The sequence below is a fragment of the Mobula birostris genome, chromosome 11 (assembly GCF_030028105.1).
Source record: "Mobula birostris isolate sMobBir1 chromosome 11, sMobBir1.hap1, whole genome shotgun sequence".
In the NCBI taxonomy this organism is placed as follows: Eukaryota; Metazoa; Chordata; class Chondrichthyes; order Myliobatiformes; family Myliobatidae; genus Mobula; species Mobula birostris.
This window is the reverse complement of record NC_092380.1, coordinates 60,415,592-60,440,051: the sequence shown is the minus strand read 5'-3', so window position 1 is coordinate 60,440,051 and position 24,460 is coordinate 60,415,592. Positions and strand designations below refer to the sequence as shown.

The window sequence follows — 24,460 nt, the reverse complement described above, 5'->3', positions numbered from 1 at the left end:
TTCAGCAAACTATTTGTAGACTTCTATGTTCCATTTTGTTATGGAACTGTTCTTTTCAACTTTTACCTTTGTAGTGCCTTTTACAAAGTGATACTTGAAGACTATTGAGATGGCTGTTTTAGATGCCAGAACGCACTGAGTAACCCTATGGTTACGTTTAGGAGTGTGCATTCTGTATACATTGCCCTTGGTGTTCTCAATTTGTCCATTAACACAAACTCCAGATGTAATGTATTTAATTCTAGGCACTTGTTTTAAGAGGAAGAACTGGAACATGCATTAATGTGTTGAAATCTCTGGTTAACCCACCAATTGGACCCCATGGTTGGTGGCATACACCAGTCACATTTAAATATCTGATGCTATCTACATAAGACACAAGAACAGAATTAAGTCATTGAGTATGCTTGACCATTTGGTCATGTCTGGATTATTTTCCTTCTCAACACCATTCTTCTGTCTTCTCCCTGTGACCTTTAACACTCACTAATCAAGAATCTAGCAACCTCTGCTGTAAATGACTTGGCCTCCACAGCTGTCTGTGGCAATGAATTCCACAGATTCAGCACCCTCTGGCTAATGAAATTTCTTCTTATCTCCATTCTAAAGAGGCATCCTTCTATTTGGAGGCTGTGCCCTCTGGTCCTAGACTCCCCCACTATTGGAAACATCCTTTCCACTCTGTCTAGGACTTTCAATATTTGATAGGTTTTAATGAGACTCCCCCCCTACCTCATTCTTCTAAACTCCGGTGGGTACAGGCACTGGAGTACAGAGCCATCAAACATTCCTCATGCAATTTCCTTTTCATTCCTGGGATCATTCTTGCAAAATTCCTCTGACCCCCGCCCCCCCCACCTCAAATGCCACCATCTCCTTTCTTAGGTATGGGATCTAAAAATCCTCACAAACTCCAAGTGACCATACACTCTCCTACAATGTATTCCCTTTCCCACTAATTGCCCATTTTCCTAATCTGTCTAAGTCCTTCTGCAGCATAGATATACAAGCCTTTTCAATGCCGATTACTGGCATTGCCAGCAGATTCTCATACTTGAGGTGGCTGAATGGATTCTTGGGAAAGCATACTTCCTTCCTGTCCCATCTTTCAGCTTATTCACTTCCTGAGTTTCTGCGAAATATGTCTAGAGGAGAGCACTTCATCTGTGTACCTACTGGGAGAGCTCCTGATGCGTTGGACTGAAGCCTTGTATCAGACCAGATAGTCCTGGGTGAGTTGCATCAACTGAGCTGTTCAGATAACCATCCTTGCCGTCCTTAATTGTGCCACGTTTGAGAAGACTTGAACATCGCAGAGCTAATTCGAGAGCATCCATCCAACATCGACCTGACAACCAAGAATCAGAAGCCAGTGAATATACATGAATAATATATGCAGGAATACAAATCAGGAAGTGAACCAGTTATTATTATTTGTGAGAAATATACAAAGAAATACAGATCCAACTGGAAATTGGAATAGTACATTAACTAATCAGCTGAAAGTTATACATCTCCAGAAGATGGGCACAAGGAAATTATTGATTCCAAGGGATTTATCAATTTCAGGTAAGCTTTTTTCTCTAATATTGTTTTCCTGTTTTAACTATTAGTTCTGGCCATTGATTCATTATTTGTTTTCCTGCAATGTTAATATTCATTATTCCCTACCACTAATTTTAATAACTACAAACTAACCCATTTCTGTCATTTCTTAAAAAAGACATCACTACTGACTGTTCTTGTCCTTCTTATTAAGATCTCAGTATACTCTAGACTGGTGACATTTATAGCTTTCCCAATCTCCTAGTCTATGCACTTTTGGATGTTCTTATACTTTACATTGCTTCACATCTATTACGTTAATAACACATCCTTGACTTGGACTTGGATCAATAGACACATTTTTGGAGAAAAAATTGGAAGTAGGTGATGAGAAAAAGGTAATTTCGACAGTATACCATTATTACATAAAGTCAATGATCCAAGTGGTTTCTTCACCATACTGTTGTGTGGATCCAATGAGTATGTATAAGCATTGATTAGACCTTTGAACACTCTAAAGATGTAATTCCCAGCAAAACAACCTTCAATAATGCATTCCCAGATTTCTTAGAGTTGCACAACATCATCATTCCAGAGTATATAGTTTCCTTTCCAACATTTCTCAGATAGAAGCAGCCAAGACATAATCTCACCGTCGGACTCAGAGGCAGCTCGAAAGATCAGATAACTACTGGGTAGAGGCTGTGTTATCGATCCCACATTCTCACCTTTTGGACCCTGGGAAAACAATGCCATTATGTTAGAGGGAAAAGAAGTTCAGCGACATTTTGTAATAGGCTGCCACAGACATTAGGTGGCATTGAAACTTCTCAAGGCAAGGAGTTTGCACATTGTTAGAAGCATAATTTCTTTCAGAGTACATATTCCATCTGCGAATGTCTGATTTTTTTTTTCTTAACAGTGGCATTTGACTGTCTTCTGGACAGTTCTTGCAAACCAAGCTGATAATGTTTGCTATGCGGATTTGTTGAGCCTGTGTTATGACATATAATCTTAAAAACATTTGCTTATTGATAGGCTTGTGTGTAGTATGTTTCATACACCACTGCACACGCCTCACCCATAGGCTCTCCCCTGCCTCAGTTTGGTTCTGCCATTCACCTCTCTGGTAGCCCTTTATGTTCCTGCTCATCTCCCTCTGCTTCCATCCTTCACCATCACTTCAGCATCCTTCAGTTCTCTCTATCCTACCTTGCTCCCTCTGCTGTCACCTATTTTTCTATTTGGCTGCCTCCATTCATCATGCTTTTGACACTGCCTCCCATCTCCATTCCTCCTCTGCTCCCCTACCTGACATCTTTTACACCTCTCCTCAGTCCACTAATCACCTTGGATTCCTTTCTTACCAGTCTCCTTCTCCTCTTTATACAGACCATCTCGCCCCTCCACATCCAGGGGTTTCAACCCAAAACATCAACAATTCCTTTCCTCTCCCAGCTGCTGCTCGACATGCTGAGTTCCTTCAGCCGGCTGCTTACTGCTCCTGACTCCAGTATCTGCAGTCTCTTGTATCTCCAGTTTATGCATAACAGAGGAGGAAGTAGTAATGGAGTAAATAGTAAGTAATTCCCACAATTATTTTAAATCCCAAAGCACAGGCATATTGACGCCATTTCCACAGTTGGTTTTCCCTAAGTAGCAGAAGTCTGGAGCTAAATTAAGAATTTTCATAAAATTGAACAGACTTTGATGTTTAATTTATGTGGCCACTACACCAGCTCTGTCTGTACCACTTTCTGTTTGGATATTTTACAAATTCTGGAGTCCAGGACCACAGGCCACAGTTTAAGAATAAGACCATTTAGAACGGAGTTGAGGAAAAACTTTTTCACCCAGAGAGTTGTGGATCTGTGGAATGCTCTGCCTCAGAAGGCAGTGAAGGCCAATTCTCTGGATGCTTTCAAGAAAGAGTTAGATAGAGCTCTTAAAGATAGTGGAGTCAAGAGATATGGAGAGAATGCAGGAATGGGGTACTGATTGTGGATGATCAGCCATGATCACAGTGAATGGCGGTGCTGGCTCAAAGGGCCGAATAGCCTACTCCTGCACCTATTGTCCATTATCTATGCAATTTATTCCTTCTAGCCAACTACCAGAGATCAATTTTCACATTAAGCCTGATTAAAAATTAATAAATTTGGGCATTTATAAGTTTGATTCCCGTACATACCATTGATAGAACTGAAGCATTATCATTGACAATAGCCATTTTAGGACAGCAATGTTACATGAACTGCCATACTTTAAATCTTTTTCTTCCAACATTGCTGTGGAGTTTTGTTTACTCCAGTATCTAAAATGGCCATGGTGTCCAACACCATTTGTGGTTAATGAAGAAAAGATAAGGATGATATAAAATATATAATATAAAAAGTATATACTTGAAGTAAAGAGGGTGGCAAATCCGAAGATTGGACAGAGTAAAAGAATTCTTTTCTCTTTGATATACTAGACACAAATTACCTTCATTGCCCAAATGGACTGATCCAGAGGATGGAACAGTTTGAAGCAGAAGCCATCTTTTTTGGAGGGTCTTTCAATGAGCTCACATGTGTTGAGAAGGATGGTTCCTACCCACTGGCCATTGCTGGGTGTTTTGTAAATTAACAGCACCCCTGGTTTGAGCACACACCAGAACTTGGTCCAGCTCTTCAGAGTACCACGGATCTGCAATACAGATGAATCATGGTTCTTTTATCAGCACAGTGACTATAAAATATTGAATATGATTCACTGAACAAAACAATTTTATCAAACCACTACCTCTGCAAAAGTTCCATAACTAATCCTGTGTGCTTGCCAAAAAGAACTAGTAAAATATCTAAATTTGACTTGAATTCCTGGTAACCTGAATACAATATAATTATGGGTGATCTTTCTTGTTTGGCCCCAAAATATGATGAAAGCAAAGAATAGAATTTATCCAAGTTCAAGTTTAATTATCATTCAACCAAATTAGCCAGAAAAAGCGGCTCACCTGAGGACTGGGAGAAATTCAGAGTCCAGCAGAGGAGGACAAAGGGCTTAATTAGGAAAGGGAAAAAAGGCTATGAGAGAAAACTGGCAGGGAACATAAAAACTGACTGTAAAAGCTTTTATAGATATGTGAAAAGAAAAAGATTGGTTAAGACAAATGTAGGTCCCCTGCAGACAGAAACAGGTGAATTGATTATGGGGAACAAGGACATGGCAGACCAATTGAATAACAACTTTGGTTCTGTCTTCACTAAGGAGGACATAAATAATCTTCTGGAAATAGTAGGGGGCAGAAGGTCTAGTGAGATGGAGGAACTGAGGGAAATACATGTTAGTAGGGAAGTGGTGTTAGGTAAATTGAAGGGATTAAAGGCAGATAAATCCCCAGAGCCAGATGGTCTGCATCCCAGAGTGCTTAAGGAAGTAGCCCAAGAAATAGTGGATGCATTAGTGATAATTTTTCAAAACTCTTTAGATTCTGGACTAGTTCCTGAGGATTGGAGGGTGGCTAATGTAACCTCACTTTTTAAAAACGGAGGGAGAGAGAAACCGGGGAATTATAGACCGGTTAGCCTGACATCGGTGGTGGGGAAAATGCTAGAGACAGTTATCAAAGATGTGATGACAGCACATTTGGAAAGCGGTGAAATCATCGGACAAAGTCAGCATGGATTTGTGAAAGGAAAATCATGTCTGACGAATCTCATAGAATTTTTTGAGGATGTAACTAGTAGAGTGGATAGGGGATTTTGTGTACCAAAGGAGACAGTAGTTGTTCATGATTTGCTTGCGTATGCATAAAGTGTTACAGGACCAGCTTTCAAAGATATAGCAAGTAGTCTTAATGAAAAAAATCTTTGTGAGTTGATGATTGTTGACGATGAAACACCTGTTGTGCATCACCTTACGGACTCAGAGATTATAGACAGTGTTCTGAATGCTGATTAAAACACTGCAAGTAATGAAGATGGCAGCAATGATGATGAAACTGAAAGTTACCAATGATGAGTTAATCGAGTTGTTGGGTGATTTGATCAAAGGGTTAGAGAAATGTACCTTCATGACAGAACAAGAGCTAATGAATTTTTATTTGATGCAAGAAAAATTTCACATGGAGAGATCAAAGCACATGAAGTAACTTCACCTGGGTGAAATGTTTAAAAAGATAACATTCTTTATAAGTACAGTAATTAATAAATTTACATTTAATTTTTTTAAATTAATAATCCTTTATAAGCTTCTGCAGTCCATTTTTGCCATTATTATTATGTGACCTCCTTTAATCTGGCAAAAACATTAATCTGGCAAGGCTCAGGAACCAAGAGTACTGGAAAATCGGTGGTCAACCAGTGTATACAGTGTGCAGTGTGTGTGTGTATGTGTATATATATATATATATATATATATATATATATATATATATATATATATATAGTGCAAAAAACAGAAATAATAATAGCAGTAAGTCTATATATATGTAGTTAAATTTAAAATAATTGTGCAAACATAGAAATAATATAAAAAGTGAGGTTATGTTCATGGGCTCAATGTCCATTTTGAAATCGGATGGCAGAGGGCAAGAAACTGTTCCTGAATTGTTGAGTCTGCACCTTCAGGCTTCTGTACCTCCTTCCTGATGGTAACAATGAGAAGAGGGCATGCCCCGGGTGATGAGAGTTCTTAATAATGGACGTCACCTTTCTGAGACACCACTCCTGGAAGATGTCTTGGATACTACAGAGGCTGGCACCCATGATGGAGCTGACTAACTTTACAACTCTCTGCAGCTTCTTTCGAACCTGTGCGGTAGCAACCCTACCACCCGGCCCCCCCCCCCCCCCGCCCCCATACCAGACAGTGATACAACCTGTCAGAATGATCTCCACAGTACTTCTGTAGATGTTTTTGAGTGTTTTAGATGACAAAATATATATCCTGAAACTCCTAATGAGATATAGCTGCTGTCTTGTCTTCTTTACAGTTTTACAGGTATTAAAGACGTTGAACAGGAAAGGTTACAATTATATTAAATGATATGATCTTAAAAAACATTGCCTAGGCCTGGCGTCCACGGACGCCTTACTTAATGATATCGGTCCATGGAATAAAAAAGTTTAGAAACCCCTGGCCTAGACTGTGCTTTTGAAGGAGTGAATACACATGGTCCAAGTTAACTGTGAATTGATTGTTAAATTGTTTATCAACAGTTTACCTGAATATATTTAACTAGCTTCTGTGTATATTACCAGCCATTGTTTGGATTCACAATCAATTAACATCAATGTGCTAGATTAGAACACCAACAGGATTATGTGATTTACCTTCAGCCAGTCCTCCATTACCACCACGGCAGGGTCTTTTAAAGCACTGAACATCTCCTTACTGGCTCTCTTCTTCTCCTGTCTGTAATTTTTCTTCTGAACCTATTTAAAATACAGAATTATTCTGACTGGCAAATGAAGCACTGAACAATACACTCAGAATCAGGTTTATCATCACTGACATATGTTGTGATATTTGTGCCCCCATACCCGGCTGTGATGTAACCAATCAAAATGCTCTCCACCGTACATCTGTACAAATTTGTTGAGTCTCTTTGGTGCAGACCAAGTCTCCTACAGGCATGCCTTCTTCATGATCATATCAATGTGTTGGACCCAAGATATTTGAGCTGATGATGCACAGGAACTTGAAGCTCTTCACCCGGTCCACCACTGGCCTTTCAATGAGAGCTGGTGTGGGTTCTCCTAACTCTCCCTTCCTTAAGTCCACAGTCAATCCCTTGGTCTTGCTAATGTTGAGTGGAAGGTTGTTATCGCGACACCACTCTGTCTCACTTCTGTACGCTTCCTTGTCACCATTTGAGATTCTGCCAACAGCAGTGGGTTACTGGCAAATTGATAGATGGTGTTTGAGCTGTGCCTAGCCACACAGTCAGGAGTGTAGAGAGAGTAGAACAGCGGGCTAGGCAGGTATCTGTGTGGATTGTCAGAGGAGGAGGAGATATTATTACAGATCCACACTGATACTCAATATAAAGAGATAATGGGAAACATTTGATGAGTGAATATTGTAACAGTATCTAATAATAAATAATGGGGCTGCATGAATAAAATTATAAAATTATAACTGTATTCTTAATGCAATGCCTTACATAAAACATTTAGTGTTCTGGAGATAATCTACAGCATCCTACTTACAAGGTGCACAAACTCAACAGCAAATCTGTCCGGCGAAAGGTGCCACAATTAACAAATGAGATGAATGACTGGTTAAGATATCTTCGGGTAAGAGGAGATACCAGGAAAATTGTTCTCTTACAAGTGGATATTTTATAGCCATCTGAACAGGCAGACCGCATTTTCTCATCTGAATAATAATGGCTGAAAATAAGACACTACTTTAGTATTGCAATGAAGGAAAAGCCCAGGTTTTATGGTCAAGCCCTGGTGAAGAACTTCCTGCTTCAATTGACATTTACATTTTCAAGTGATTCTAGAGCTCAAAAAATAGTCATCGTCAGTTGAGAAAAAATGTGAAAAATTGAGGGAGTTTTTCTATCCACAAGTGAAACTCCATGCGAACTTCTGGTTGAGCTCCTGGTGGAGTTCATTTACCTGTGTAATTGCTGACAAAGTCAACAAACTGTAGCTCTGAATATATTTAGGAAAGTTACTGAAATTATCTACCACTTTAAATCTATACCGTGCCAGGGTTGAACCTGACCCAAGAACTGCTTCTCTATTTATCTGAAGTAGAGGGAATAGTTTCCACAGACTGAAATGGTTAATTAAGACTTATTTTAATTGTATTAAAGTGTAAGTATTTGTGAGTGATTCAGGTTTTTAAATTAAAACATCTTAAATTTTAACTTCAAAATATTTTATTAGTTATTACTTAGAAACAATTAGGGTATTTGCAAGGGTTGAGCATTTTAGGTGAAGAACACAGTTTAGGGAGCAGTGGATGAGTTTCTTAGATTCTTTGTGGACATGCCCCATTCTGGCCCCACTCCAGCCATGATGCCCTTACACCACAGAAAGCTTTGTTACACCACAAGGCCTCTCTGCAAGGATTTGAACTAGCTTTGAACTGCAAGTTCCCATAGGATGAACTCCACAATGCCAGCTTGAATTTTTGATTAATGGGTTTGTTCAGCTTGCTACTGAGCACAGTTGCTGGGTTATGACATTTTGTACAGTCTTTTTCTGAAAAAGAGGCAAATCGGAGCTGCAAAAGAAAAAGAATTACAGAACAGAGGTCGGCCTTTCAGCCCAACTAGTTTGATTTGATATCTATTATCAGAACAATAATCTCAATATCATGTATTTGGCTTCTTTATCTTCCTTTCTACAACCCCCATATTTAACCTCAAATGTGGGAAGGTTCTGCTTCAATCTTTACATCAGGGTGGACAGGAGATGCTCCAAATAAGAATAATCACCTAGAAATTGAGTTGCATAGTAATTTTTTTCTCTCTAGCATGATGCACTAGAAATGGAATAACAACTATTTCTGGGATATTTCCTGTCACAGGGGAAATCAAACCTGCCATCAGTATGTCACAGTTTCTATATTGTGAGTGCTTGATATAATGTAGTTTCCACACAATACTTTCTCCATTCAGAGCATTTTAATGGAAACCAGGACCACCGGACACTTCAAAGTTAACAAGTTCCAACTAGCATAATGCTGAACCAAGATGTCTGCTGAGCAATTAAATTACTGAACTTCATCCTTGGTGCTTCTACTACCTGATGCTGTATCAATCATCCCTTCTCCAGTTCACCTTCCTGACTCCCCCACAATGTGCATCTTTCCCCCATGGAAGTAAGTGGACCAATTTCCTCCTCGGTCCTCTGCCACCCCGAGGACACTGCCAGCCTTATTCTCACCACCAACAAGTGCCAATCCCTCTGTGATCCTCTCTAACTCTAAGCTCACCTCAAGGATTCGAGGGCAGTATGAAAGAAACTGTCTTTTACTGCTGCACTGTAACCTGGAGTTCAAGTTTAATTGTTATTCAGCCATAGGTGAACACAGCTAAACAAAACAGCGCTACGTCAGGGTCAAGGTGCAAATCACAGTACCCACAGTCACACGGATATAAGACAGCAAGCACATAAAGATATCGGCAAAATAACAGTAATACAAGACCAATGAGATCCAAGACCCTGAGTCCATGAATATATGATGTTTACCTTCAAGGTTTCTTTCTTTGTGAGTTTAGAGATCGAAGATATCCCATCTTTGTCGCAGCCATTGTATAGTTTGGAATCAGACTGCAAGAGAAATGAAGGGGCCTTGATCAATGTTGCTTCACCATAGTGAGAACCTGGTAATCATATCTGTGCCACAGTGGAGCCAGTTGTTTTTATTTAAATAATGAGCACCATAAAAGTACAACGATAAATAGTATTGGTCTGGATCTCACAGCAACCCTGCATCAACAGACGTAAATTTTCAGCAGGAAACCGTGGATTCCAATCAAAAGCAGCAAGTCATCAGCTTTCTTGCACCTATTGTCTACAGGATATTAAATTGGCTGCAGTATAGCAGGGCAGGTGCAAGCATCCTTCCTGTTGTACCACAAATGTCAGCTTCTATGCCCACAAACTCACTTACTTATAGATAGATTCAGGGCGAGGCTTCTGTTGGTTTCCATCTAAACCTCTTTCACAACGTTCAACCAAGATCAGATAAGTCCACATGAATTATGTGTCAAGCCTCATGTTCTGGATAATTAAATATCAATAAAAACAGTAAATGCTGGGAGGGTGGGAACTGTGCATTTCAGACAGAATCTGCAGATAGAGAAACAGTTAATGTTTCAGAAATTATGAAAAATTCCAGAACCAAAAAGCTGAGTGTTTTTTTCACCATAATGCTGCTTAGTCTGTTGAGTATTTCCAGCATTGTATGTGCTACTCCTGCATTCTTTGTCTTTATTCCAGGTATCCAGGACCTGCAGTTGTTCTTGACTTTCATTTAATGAATGCATGTGATGCCTAGTTCATTCATTTGCTAAAACATCTATTAACTTCCATAACCTTTGTAATTCTAATTTTTGTAACCCATTGAATATTTAATAAAGTTCTTTTTATCTAGCTGACATTTCATTATAGTTTTAATTTTAAAAATGATTAATATTGGAAAAGAAGTGAATATTTTCTTCACAATATTCATTAGATTTGCTTGTGATTGCTCCCAAGAAAGAGTAGTTTGATGAAGAAAATTGAGGCTGGAAACAATACTATCATTTATTTAGGGTTATGACCCTTGTCTCTATATCGTACTTGCTTTGTCGTACTCCCCAGGCCTGAAGACAAAATAAAGAGGCAGGAGAGGGGATTGAGGGGTGTCTGGGGGTGGGCAGAGAAGTGGGAGCAATGGGACAATGAGGAGCAGAGCATCTAAAATGGAATTCAGTAGGCAGTAGTGAGGATTTAATGTTTGTTTAAAAAGAAAAAGTGGCTAAGCACATGTCATAAAAGGCCAAAAACAACCTTTGAGATGTGGAAGTGAGCAACACACACAAAATGTTGGAGGAACTCTGCAGGCCAGGCAGCATCTATGGAAAAACGTACAGTCGATGTTTCAGGCCACAGCATCGACCGTACACTTTTCCATAGATGCTGCCTGGCACGCTGAGTTCCTTCTGCCTTTTCTGTGTGTTGCTTAGATTTTCAGCATCTGCAGATTTTCTCTGGTTTGAGATGTGGAAGTGAACTAGCATTTGACAATAACATTTCAAGTCTATGAGAAACTTGGCACAGCTAACCTGGTCAACCTTTAACAACCTCAGGTGCGGAGCATGTGCAAAATTGATTCAGACATGTTCAAGAATTGTAACCTTTATGCTGACTGTGACGGGGTCCTGAATTACCCCTATGAACTGTGCTTTAGAAAAGAGAGAGAGAGAAGTATTCAACACCAACATGTTGTTTTGAAAAGAGAGAGTGAGACGAAGACTAACTTTTGAACTGTCACTTTAAGGCACGAGGAGGAACTGGGAGTAACTTTTGGATTTTTGCTGAGTTAGAGAGAGCACCGAGCAGCTCGTAAGTCGCTATGGTGACCGAGAGCGGCGTTATTTGATGGACAATCAATATTATAGTTTTTCTGGAGTGTGTTTATACTTCCCAGGGACATTGCCTGCATGTACATTTCTTACACAGGCAGAAATGGAAGGAGTTATTTGAGAGATAGTTGGTACTCAGTACGGTGAGATAAATAGGAGGTCAGATGATAGACCTGAGACACATGGTTTTGGACACTGAATGAGCTTTGTTGTGCCCACAGAAAAAGTGGGTTTTTGGAGGATTGATCAGGCAGCTCGATCAATGGCTCTTGCAGTGTGAAAAGGGAGTGACCGGTGGGGAGTTGTCCATGTGTCCACCCTTGCCTGGATTGATAACTCCACCACAGGAAAATGGTCCCGTTTGTTGTGGTCACATTCGGTGACTTTTAAAGGATTTCAGAGGACAACGGGAAGATCGACGGTGTCAGCTCACCTGAAGACTAAAATCTCTCTCTCTCTCTCTCTCTCTCTCTCTCTCTCTCTCTCTCTCTCTCTCCCCCCCCATCACTACTCAACTCAATACCACGAACTGAACTGAACTTTACTCATCATCGTAAGACTGTATCTTTTTACCCCTAGACTTGAAGAAACTTGGTTTTTCATATATATTTCCACACTTACTGATTTACTTAATTATATATAATCATTGCTAACCTGTTTGATTTAATTTATCTACATTTATATTACTGTATTGCGTATGTAGGGCTCTCGGTATACTAGGTGGACTGTTAACTGTTGATCGCTTATTACCCAAATGGCTTCTCTGAAGTGTTATATTAAAATGGCTTCTCGTAATGTCAACTGCTGAGCAAGGGGTTCTCTGTAATTGCAATGTCTGGGTTATACAGGGAGATAATGGAAATTGTATTCATTTGTTAGCCGATGGAAGTCATGTTCTGTTATCTTGTATATGTGTGCTGAGTTGAGGAGCGCGGGCGTTTTCGGGAGGCGAGCAGAGAGGACAGACGTGTGAGGAATGGACAGCGGTTCCCGGGTGGCAGACACCAGACCTCGGGGGCTCGGAGGGTGGCCGGAGTCTCGAAAGGACGTTGTGGATGGAATCGCAGGCGTGAGCGCCAATGCATTAAAATATTATGTGCACAAGACTGATAAGTTACTTATTACTTTCTACTAACCCAACACCAAAAATTTGCGATAAAGTATAATTCTTTACTTGCACTTTGTATATTGTTTCCTATTTGTGTCATGGCTGATCATTGGGCGACTCACACCTTATCCGCACCAAAGCAATTGATCTGTTGGCGGCGTTGACGGCTATTCACCCTAGGCAATGGGAGGGGTCAGTGGGGCAAAGACCCTTACACGTAGTTACTAATAAATATTATTAGTTAATAGCAATACTGGACTCCAAAGTGTTTTCTATTTCTGCTGGTTCTTTAACCCGTCACGGGATACATGACATGACCATACTTGTTGACTGATAGGGAAAGGTCCATGGTGTCAGAATTGTCAAGTGCCTACCTTACTACTGGAGATGGGTGTTGAAGTGACCTCATAGTTCAGAGCCGAAAATCCATTCTTTTCTATTTCATTACCTGCAGCAAGTAGGAATAGAGAAAAACTGTGCCATTAGCAGCCATGCTAATAGATCAGGAATTACCTTATAATAACCAGATGCGCTATGATCAATAATGTTTTACTCAATTTACCTGGACTGGAAAAAGCAAGAGCCATAGAGACATGGTACAAGTAGATTGTGATGGTGAGGTGCCATATGAAATTATTCCAGGCAAACTTATTACATGTTTCACATTGACAGGTTGTAGAAAAACTCTTATCAGACCGTAAAACATAGGAGCAGAATTAGGCCATTTGGCCCACCAAGTCTGTTCTGCCATTCTGTCAAGGTTGAGTTATTATCTGTCACAAACACATTACAAATCATCATCTTCCCAACCACTGAAGTCAGGCCAACTGGCCTATAATTTCCTTTCTTCCGCCTCTCTGCCATTTCTTTGTCCTCCATTACTATCTCTCCAGCATCATTTTACAGCAATCCAACATCTACTCTTGCCTCTCTTTTTATATATCTGAAAAAACTTTTTATATGCTCTTTTATATCATTGGCTAGCTTACCTTCATACTTCATCTTATCTCGCCTTATAGTTTTTTTAGTTACCATCTTTTGGTTTTTTAAAAGCTTCCCAATCCTTTAACTTTCCACAATTTTTTGGGATATTATATACCCGACTTTTTTGCTTTTATGCTGTTTCTGATTTTCCTTGTCAGCCATGGTTGCCTCATCCTCTATTTAGAATTCTTCTTCTTTGGGATGTTTCTATCCTGCACCTTCCAAATTGCCCCCAGAAACTCCAGCTATTGCTGTTCTGCCATCATCCCTGATAATGTTCCCTTCCAATCAAATTTGACCAGCTCTTCCCTCATGCCTCTGTAATTTCCTTCATTCCATTGTAATACTGATACATTTAATTACCTTCTCCATCTCAAACAGTAGGGTGAATTCTATGTTATTATGAACATTGTCTCCTTAGGGTTTCTTTACCTTAAGCTCCCTAATCAAATCTGGTTAATTACTCAAACCAGAATTACTTTTCCCATAGTGGACTCAACCATCAGCTACTCTAAAAAGCCATCTTGTAGCAAATCTGTCTATAAGGATATTATTCCTGTGTACCTTACTTTGATTGCTTACTCCCCTTACTTCTCCAGGTGGTCACCCATCTACTATGTGAAACCTTTTCTCTGGGTGTGACCACCAAAGTAAAAGTCTCATCTATGAGGTTCTCAGCCTCCTGGACGATCCTGAGTACACCCAGCTCCACTCCAGTTCCTTGACCTTCTCAGACAGGAGCTGAAGTTGGAGACACTACCTGCAATGTAGTCATTGGGGATACTGTTAGGTACCCAGAAATCTCACATCCCACAGGAGGAGCATTCCACTGCCTTAACTACCATCCTGCCTACACTTGATACATCTCTAATTTCTCATGCTTAAGTTCTAGCCTGCACCTGTTCTCGCCGAAGCCTGTTGAGCCAAAGCCTGGCCTCTCTAACACTGCCCACTCCAAGAATGGCCACTCTGATTACACCTCACTTCTTTTTATTTGCTCCTGCCGAGTGCCTAAGAGATTGTCGTGATTGCAGACTGCTGAAAAGTTCCAAAAGGTCCCAAGCTCTTTGTAAACCTCACACGGTCTCACCAACAAATGACTTCTTGAGATGATTGTAGCCTGCTGAAAAGGTGCTTCCAGCACCTTAGACAATAATATAAGAAAACAGCAGCAGACATAGGACACCTGTTTCTTTAAGCCTGCCCTGAAATTTGATATGATCATGGCCTATCTACTCTATGCCTCAACTCTCCTCTATGCCAGATCTCCATAATCCTCAATTCCTCAAGCAACGCTGAGTGAATCTGGAGACTCAACAAAGCATAAAAGTTCAGACTTAAAAATTAGTTCTTGGTCACATGCTAGATGTGGAGTGTTGCCAAACTTCTACGTTCTACTCTGCTTTCAAAATTTGATTCTATTGAAATCAACACATTGATTTCAGAATTACAGCCCAAAGTACGATGCATTCATGATATACAAGTGAGGGTGGATTTCTAACTTATTAAGAAGTAAATTCATTGTTAAATTCCCACTTCAGCAGAAATCAATACGAGAATGAATATGTGCTACTATATTTGCTCGTAGAATGAATATTTGCTACTTTTCATAATTAATAGCCCCTTAACAGACATGGTTAAGAATAAATTCTGAATAAAATCACAGTGTATTCCAGTTAATTGGGAAACATCGGAACCAGTACATTTTGGCCCAATTAAACAGCTGCCCCAATTAGCCTAAGTTTTATGGAAAATGTTAAAAAGGTATAAAAACCACCAACTAATTTTCATTGCGAACACTACAAATACTACTACAGCACTATAAAACTGGGTATTAGTTCCGAATAGTTATTGACAGATGCTATGCTGCCATCTTCTTTTGAATAACTGTAAATGAACAAAATCAGTGCCATCAACTGGTGCAGATAAAGGACTGCCTTCATACAATGCTTGCATCGATGATTGCGTCATCCAAATCTTTTTTTTAACTGTAACATTCAAGATGATTGTCAAGATCTTCAAATTCTTTGTAGTTCCTGACTAAGCAATAAATTTCAAGACCTTGGCCTTGTGCAATTGGATCCTCAGTCAGATTGGATTGGCAACAACATCTCCTCCACAATCTCTATCAGCACAGGTACACCACAAGGCTGTGTGCTTAGCTCCTTGCTCCTCTCGCTTTACACTTACGTTTGACTGTGTGGCTAAGCACAGCTCCAATGCCGGTTTCAAGGTTACTGTCATAGGCCGAATCAAAGCTGGTGATGGATCAGCATATAGGAGGGACATTGAAAATGCGGCTGAGTGATGCCATAACAACAATCCCTTACTCAAGACCAAGGAGTTGATTGTTGACTTCAGGAGGAGGAAACCAGAGGTCTATGAGCCAGTCCTCATTGGGGCATCAGAGGTGGAGAGGGTCAACAACTTTAAATTCCTCGGTGTTATCATTTCAGAGGACCCGTCCTTTGCCCAGCACGCAAGTGTAATAATGAAAAAGCATGGCTGTGCCTCTACTTCCTTAGAGATTTGTGAAGATACAGCATGATATCATCAACTTTGACAGACTTCTATAGACGTGTGGTGGAGAGGATGTTGACTGGCTGCATCATGGCCTGGTATGGAACCATCAACGCCCCTGAACAGAAAATCTTATAAAAAGTAGTGGATATGGCCTAGCCCATCACAGGTAAAGCCCTCCCCACTGTTAAGCACATCTACAGGGAGTGCTGTCACAGGAAAGCAGCATCCATCATCACGGACCCCCTAACACCCAGGCCATGCTCTCCTCTTGCTACTGCCATCAGGAAAAATGTATAGGAGTCTCAGCACTCATGGAAGCAGGTTGGGGAACAGTTACTACCCCTCAACCATCAGGCTCCTGAACCAAAGGGGATAACTTCACTCGCCCCATCACTGAACTGTTCCTACAACCCATGGACTCACTTCCAAGGACTCTTCATCTCATGTTCCCGATATTTATTGCTTATGTATGTATTTGTCTGTTTATTTTCTTTTGTATCGGCACAGTTTGTTGTTTTTTGCATATTGGTTGTTTGTCTACCCTATTGGATGGGGTCTTTCATTGATTCTATAATGTTTCTTGGATGTATTCTATATGCCCTGACGAAAATGAATCCCCAAGCCTGAATGCCTCAAACCACAGTGAGCAAAACAGTTCTGAGTTGTCTTACTGCTAATTCAACCCAACTATCAATGGCAAAAATCACTGTTTTTTTGAACATAAACACATATAACAGACATTATTTAAAAATTGTTCACTCTAAGTGAGGTGTGACGTCTAATAACCACAAAGTGCATGCAATTGTCGCCAGCTAGAAGCTGTTCGACAACAGTCTCCTGTCCCAGTTAAATGGCTATTTTCTCGCTTATTTTTATTTCATTAAAAGTTGTCCCAAATAAGAAGCTGCCCCAATTAACTGATGGCCCAATTAACTGGAAGCCACTGTAATTGCTTAAAATGCTTATTCTATTAAAAATAATTTCACCATGAACGATTTTCAACTTGGCTGTTTTCTGGAATCACTGTACAGTGTCATAATAAGACTGGAGTTATATTTAGGTTAACTAAGTAAGGAGGGCAGATTTTCTTTTCTAAAAGGGCATTTGTGAACTACATGGGATTTATGAGAATCTTTCACTGTGATACAAACTTATTTAACTGACTTCTCACATTGCCAATAGAGCAGCTGAAATCAAATTCACTGGATTGTTAATCCAGAATCTGGAATACTGGTTGAATTAACTACTACATTATCACACCATCCAATTACCTCCGGTTTGCTTGATCATCTCAGGCAAATTTGCAATCTCCCACTGTTTACTAGATAATTTTATTGCTAATTTTGGAACAATGCATTTCAGAGTAATTAATTTTATAGGTAGCCTGTGCTCCTGGCACTGTTCCAAGGATGGCAGATGTTACTCAATTTGTTCTCCTGTGGTAGAGTGACTCATATGAGACAGTCTTGTGATTGGAATGTTGATAACCAGAACTCAAGCTACTGAGAAGTATCCCCAGACACTGTGCTGCTTTTATAAACAACTCTCCAACTTGCTACAAAGATCCATGTGCAGTACCCTTATTAACTTGTGGCTTTGAAACAGCATGGATATATGTCAAACACTCCAATCCTGACATTCAGTATATATATTCCAAACAGTGTTAAACTGTGGAATTTTTGCAAAGTTCCCTCTCTCTCCCATCCCCCCAACCTTTTGAAGACTGTGGTTCTGGAATTATTCCAAAAGTACCAACTCAGCATAAAGCATGTTTCAAGCCAGAGAAGCTCCCACTCGTGTGCTGTACCACTGCATCACATTGACTGGGATGCACAGGATATTCAGGAGTAATGTTAATGCCCAATATATAATCTACCTGGGAAGTACATACACAACTACTAAGTGGATCAATGGGTGAACACCAGCCAAGTAATTATAATGATTCAATATTATCTTAATACAAGCATAGAACTTTGTCCATTGTTGCATGTACTTTACACTAATATTCATGATTTATTTTACAATGCCTCCACCTATTTATTTTCCCTGTACAGTATTGTGGTTTTTCTGACAAATATAATGAGGATGAAGCAAAAGTCAGTAAAATCTAACAAACCTGAAGTTAAGGGACATATTTCATTGTATCCACCAAAAGACGAGTTTCTGGTGAATTCACGAGGGTCAATTTTCTGTGGTGTTGCCAATCCAGTGCAGAGAGAAAACCTCCGCCGCAGCATTTGATCCTCCATCATGGCATGTGTTTTCTGTGGAATAAACAAGTACCACTGAGTCACAACTAGAGGCTATTTCACAAAAATTATCACTCTTACCACAACTTCACAAATTAGATCATAAGGCATAAAAACCAGAAGAGTTAGGCCATTCCACAATTCCATCAGGGCTGATTTATTATCCCTCTCAGCCCCATTCTCTTGCATCCTACCAATTACCTTTGATGCCTTTACTAATCTAGAATCTATCTGTTTTGAATGTACCAATCAACTTGGCCTCCACAGCTGTCTATGGCAGGGAATTCCATTGATTCCATCCTCTGGCTAAAGAAATTTCTCCTCATTTCATTTCTGTAGGAATGCCCTGCTATTCTGAGGCCGTGACCTCTGGTGCTTGCCCCCCCATTATAGGAAACCTGCTCTATACATCCACTCTATCTAGGCCTTTCGATATTTATAGGTTTCAATGAGATCCTGTTCTCATTCTTCTAAGCTCATCGAGTACATGCCCAGAGCCATTAAGCACTCCTCATACCCTAACTCTTCCATCCCAGGATCATTCTCAAGAACCTCCTCTGACCTCTCCAATGCCAGCACATCCTTTCTTCCTAATCAACTCCCTAAAGCATACTTGTTCCAACTTACAGTGGTCAAGCATGGTTCACGAGATATAAAGTCTGCCTACAAACATCCTGGACAAAAGGCAGAGCTAACTGTTTTCGCAAAGGTCATCGATGTCTTACCACACTCTACCTACTGTTAGCATGTTTGACTTAACTTGAAGTCTGGAAAATTTATCTTCTTTCAACTGTAATGAATATTAATTTCTTGTTTTCTTTTTGCTAACCTTGTTTTCTAAACACAGTTGTTGCTTGTAAGATCACAAATAGATGTAAGTAAACTTCCAACTCAGTTCTTTAAGTGTAAATGGAAAGCAATAATCAGCTTGAAGTTAAAAAACCAATAGCTATAGAAACTCTTTGAAGCCAGCTCTGTATTTTGAAGACACTCCATCTGAAGAAAGTCACTACACCTGTTTTATTACTACTGGAGATGCAGTATGAGACAATGGGTTGTTTAATTTGGGTTGCTTCAAGCAGACAAGCTGACTCTTAAGTTGCCTAGTTCAAGGAAGCTTGCAGAATATCATCTAGCATATTCACAACTGATGTGTTTAAAGTTGGAAGTTTTATGTACTCAGCTTTACGGCATTAATGGTAGCTAGTTAAGTTCAATATCTTTAAAAATACTTTTAGACCATTTGTATTAAAAGGATATTTGAGGAAATATCACATGCTTGTGAAGTCACCCAAACTATAAATGTGGAGAGCAGTTTAGGCTTAATAGGAATGGGACAAGAAACATGAAATAAATGCAGGATGAATGGAAATCCATTCTTCTATCTGCGGTTTCTGTGATGAATTATTTATTTGTCCACATCACGGTTTTCTTTTAGTTTATAGGAATTGTACCAGTGTTTCAGAAATTCTTTGAGTTTAAGAAATTCTTAATGCTTTATGTTTAAGAAGTGCTTCATGCTTAATGGTTTATGTTTTAGAAATAGTTTGTAATTTGGGAAATGTTTAAGATGAACATCCGCTATGATTTTTAAATGTGTTTTAAGAGTGTTTGTGGATTTAAATGTGTATCACTGCAAATAAATGGACTGTGTTTTAAGCTACTTTGTTAGCTGGAATTATCTTCTCCTTGGTTTAGAGAGGAGATCCACCACTTGAATAATGGGCAGCTAAACTCATTGTGGAGAATAAACAGGGAAGTAAACTAGTCTTTGAAGATCAGGTAATGCAGTATAATCTCCTTTTAGTGCGAGTATTTATAACTGATGGGGTTTAAGGTCTTTGTTTGAGTTTAGAACTTTGTACTCAGGAAACATCGGTGCCTGATGTGATCACATTATACCAGAAGTACTATTTTAGAAAAAAATTATTATTTTGCAGTAGTCCAAACTCATAGAGACTTGACAAGTGCTACGACACCCCACCTGGTACTATATAGTCGACATTGTGGTTTCCAACAGTTGCACAGGCAAATGAATGTGTTAATAGTATATGAGAAATATGAGATAATACCCCAACTGCTTCTCAGATTGAACATTGATGAATACTTCAGTCTTCAAGTCAGAGACTGGAATGATGAAGGGATAGAACAAAGGGTAGGATGTAGATTAGACAGACCAAACCCTACTGTTCGACCTGCTGGACTCAGACCAGCACAATTTGTACCATCCAAACAATGTAGTAATAATTCATACCTTGAGACAGTAAATTGGCCTGTTTTAGATAGAAACAAAGCCCGCGGATGGGGACCACATGCCTATGTGATAGGACCTGGTGACTCACATCTTAATCCTGATGCACGGGGATATCATGTATTCCTTCCAGAAACACATGAGGTAGCGCCAGCAAACCCTAGAGGTACTAATGAAGCCTGGAGAACAGATGCTTGAAACATGCACTAGGATTATTAAAAAGGCTGACTACAGCCAGTGGAAAAAAGAATACAGGGACAGGTTCCTGTAGAGGGAGCCGCTGCATTTCCACAGAACAAACTTCCCATCAGGTTGTGGACCATCGACTATTCAGTTGCAGGCAGTATGTGCCATACTTCCAGTTGTTGATGAAGGAATTCTGAAGTGGCTACTTCGGAATGCCGGGGGTTTATAGGCCTTTGGGGCCAGTCAGTACCCCCCAACATATTCAGCAATTCTTATCACTGTTGTTTCCTATAGTCTGGCTTGGTACCATCTCCACATCTGTTTATAAACAAATTACTGGTGGAGATGTCTGTGGAAGACAGTACTATATTGAGTAAAATGGTCAAATGCATGGCTTAACAACAGCTTATAAGATCAGAGAACAAATGTCAAGGGCAGACTGGAACCTAGTTCATTCTTTAATGTTATCCCTTTATAAAAGTGACCGGGGTCAAGTATAGGAGGGATGTCTGAGGTACTTTTCTTTAAAGAGAGTGGTAAATCCATGGAATGTGCTGTTGGGAGTGGTGGTAGAAGCAGATACATTAGAGACATTTAAGAGACTCTTCGGCAATTGAATGAAAGAAAAATGGATGGCTATCTGTGAGGGAGGTCTTAAAATTAATTTTGGAGTAGGTTAAAAGGTCAGCACAATATTGTGGGCTGAAAGGCCTGTATTGTTCTGTGTTCATCAATAAATTGCCCTTGCCCTCCCTTCCTGCTTCAAACATTAAACCACACTTGTTTTCTTTCCTTGCCCAGATCTGATGCAAGCTCACTGACCCAAAGCTTCCACCTTGCTGCTCTCTCCACTGGCGCTGCCTGACCTGCTGAGCACTTCCATCATACCGGTGCCATTCCATGTTGAGTGACTGAAAGCGGTTTGTTGCAAATTTTAAAGAATGCCTGGCCAATAACAAAGGAACTGTCACAAGACCACCATCTATAAGACAAACAAAACTAACTGCACCAACGCAGGTGTGGCAAATTGATTATATAGGCTTATTTCTGGCAACCCACCTTATCCAAAACCTAACAAGTATATCACCTGCGATATCACTGGATGACAAAGATTTTGCTTCCTGAATGCTTTTGGGTGTATCCAATGGATCATGGGGTGCTGATCATGAAAATCACCATGAAATTTCTCGATCATATACCATTTTCTAAAAAAGTCGTCTATTTTTGTTCATTTAATTCACAATTCAAGTCAATTGAAATGTTGCCCTCAATGTAAGCTGAGAAGTTTTCTGTCTTGTCCAGGAATGCCTGGGCAGAGTGGATGCTGCATGGCAGGACAGGTTTCAGAAAGGCTATAAAAGCATCACACACACACCATTCAATGCATTGATTTCACATGTACAGTATATCGGTTTGCGATCAGATTGATGCGCAAGCTCTACGTGCATAGCATATTGTGTGTACTCATTATAATAAAGTAATTATATTTTCAGGAGTATTTGTGATAGCAAAATGTCTCACCAATGTTGCAATGGTCATGTTCTTGGTACAGGATATACGTGGCTAGTCCCCATGACCTCTTATAGAGAGATCGCAACCATTACAGCACTCCAAATCTCCATATTCCATCCTGCTAACACCCCTGCCTGCATACCTGCTGACTGAGGGTCTCCCCTCACTGGTAAAGGCTTTCAAGCTCATGTGTGAACAGACAGGCATACAAGTGGAGTACAGCAACCCATTCCACCCACAATCAAATGGCATGTCGGAACAAAGGAAGCAAGAGATTGAGGAGGCCTGGAAAAACTAATCTACTCTAAAGTAGGCTACACTTGTTCAACTGTCTGTAAACAAAGTGCTAACTGTGAACACAGTAGACAAAAATGTTGCACCTTATTTCTTAATGTACAACGCCCACCTAAGTGCCCCCGATCGCTAAGTCAGGCCAACCATCACCTACGCCTAACACAACTCCTCAAAAAAGTTGAGAGAGTTTATGAAAATTCGAGAGAAAGCAAAAAGAACCCGACAAGACAGTTTAGAAACTACAAAAAAGGAGACTGGTTCCAAGAAAATAAATTCCATAAAAATAACCTCATTTCGGTCCTAGATGGAAATCTCCTCAACTTGTTACCCAGGTTATCAATGATAGGAGTGTGGCAGCTGGGACCAGCAGCGGAAACACGACTGTAAGTAAAGCTGCCTCCACAGATAACATGCAGCCTGCTCCAGCAGGGTTTATTCTCCCAGAATGAGTGGGACCCTTACATGGTCAATGTTTCTATTTTCACAATTCATTCCTGGTTGCTGGTTTTCAACATCACATCAAGTGAAATCAAGTTTAATTATCATTCAGCTATAAATAAATACATCTGAATGAAACGACACTCCCCTGAGCTTGCTGAGAAGCTCAGAATTTATTCCCCCTCCTAAATGGTCTTGAAAAAGTGTTAATGGCCCATCATTTTGAACAATGCTAGTCCCGATGGAGTTACTGACAGAGTTGCTGAGAAAAGAATTCCAAGATTTAGATCAAGAGGTATCCCAGCTATCTTTATATAATCTCCAAATGCCATTGCTATTCCTGAATCTACCACAGAGGGTCCCAACCTTTTTTGTGCCATGGACCAATACCATTAAGAGAGGGGTCTGTGGATCCCAGGGTGGGAACTCCTGGTCTACCAACAGAAACTGATCAAAGTTCATCCAGAATGGTTACTAATTCCACACCATCAGTGATGGAATATGTAGCTGTCTGAGTAAGAACGCCTTAATTCATTTGGTATATGCTAATTCCTCATACAAGTGTACAGCTCAATGATAACTGACCTTGTGTAATTATACTTCTTCATGGCATATTTTTAATATCATTCACAAATGAAAGCCTTGTTACAAGCACACAATTATAAGGTTTTATGTATAAAATCATTATAATATGTGATTTGGTTCAAGTATCTAAGATGAGAAGAGGAACTGGCAGGTATAAGGCTATTTGATAAAACCTATGTTCATGTAATAGAAGTTTGGATAAAATAAAATTGGTCAAAGACAAAGCATAGAAATCTGTGCTAAGTGGTTATTTTTAGATAGCAAAATGGTAGAGAGTGATGTTTCCCAAGAAAATAGATACAAATTAAAAGGCAGAATTTTTACAAGTCATGCCCACAGATCTTCGAAAGTGGTGCACTGGGATCATATGGAATCTTTGGCTTCATTAGTAAAGGTATTGAGTGCAAAGCCAGGGAAACCATGCTGAACTTAAAGCTCTGGTTAGGCCACACCAGATGTGCATATCTCTTGGCAGAGTAAGTTAGGAAGGATATGAAGATCCTTGAGAAGTTGCAGTAGACATTTATCAGAGTGGTTCCGGGAATGATAGGCTTCAGCTGAAAGGTCAAGTTACAGAAGCTGAAGTTGTTCCCCTTGGAACAAAGGAATTTGAAGGGATGGTTGACAGACACCTGGAAGATCATGACAGACTTAGACAATGTAGAAAAAGAAAAGCTGCCCACATCAACTGATGTACAATGACTGGA

General features: G+C 39.9%; 1 protein-coding gene and 1 long non-coding RNA gene across 7 annotated transcripts in view; one reads left to right on the top strand and one right to left on the bottom strand.

Annotated features, from left to right (window-relative positions):
* LOC140205106 (uncharacterized) overlaps nt 1–23,962 on the top strand; it is an 86,655-nt gene extending 62,693 nt beyond the window's left edge. Inside the window, exon 5 of the long non-coding RNA XR_011887756.1 lies at nt 21,726–23,962. This is a non-coding gene — a long non-coding RNA (uncharacterized lncRNA). The remainder of the gene's footprint in view (nt 1–21,725) is intronic.
* LOC140205105 (oxysterol-binding protein-related protein 5-like) overlaps nt 1–24,460 on the bottom strand; it is a 139,260-nt gene that overhangs the window by 39,315 nt on the left and 75,485 nt on the right. For 4 of the 6 annotated variants that reach the window (XM_072272292.1, XM_072272296.1, XM_072272291.1 and 1 more), the window contains exons 2-8: nt 18,355–18,502; nt 13,106–13,179; nt 9,744–9,824; nt 6,864–6,965; nt 4,030–4,233; nt 2,199–2,283; nt 1,177–1,348 (exon numbers count right to left, since the gene is read on the bottom strand). In XM_072272292.1, coding sequence (XP_072128393.1) covers nt 1,177–1,348; nt 2,199–2,283; nt 4,030–4,233; nt 6,864–6,965; nt 9,744–9,824; nt 13,106–13,179; nt 18,355–18,502 — 866 coding nt within the window. Of the gene's footprint in view, nt 1–1,176; nt 1,349–2,198; nt 2,284–4,029; nt 4,234–6,863; nt 6,966–7,073; nt 7,494–9,743; nt 9,825–10,167; nt 10,260–13,105; nt 13,180–18,354; nt 18,503–24,460 lie in introns of those variants that run through there. The other 2 variants (XM_072272295.1, XM_072272294.1) reach the window with 2 other exon arrangements.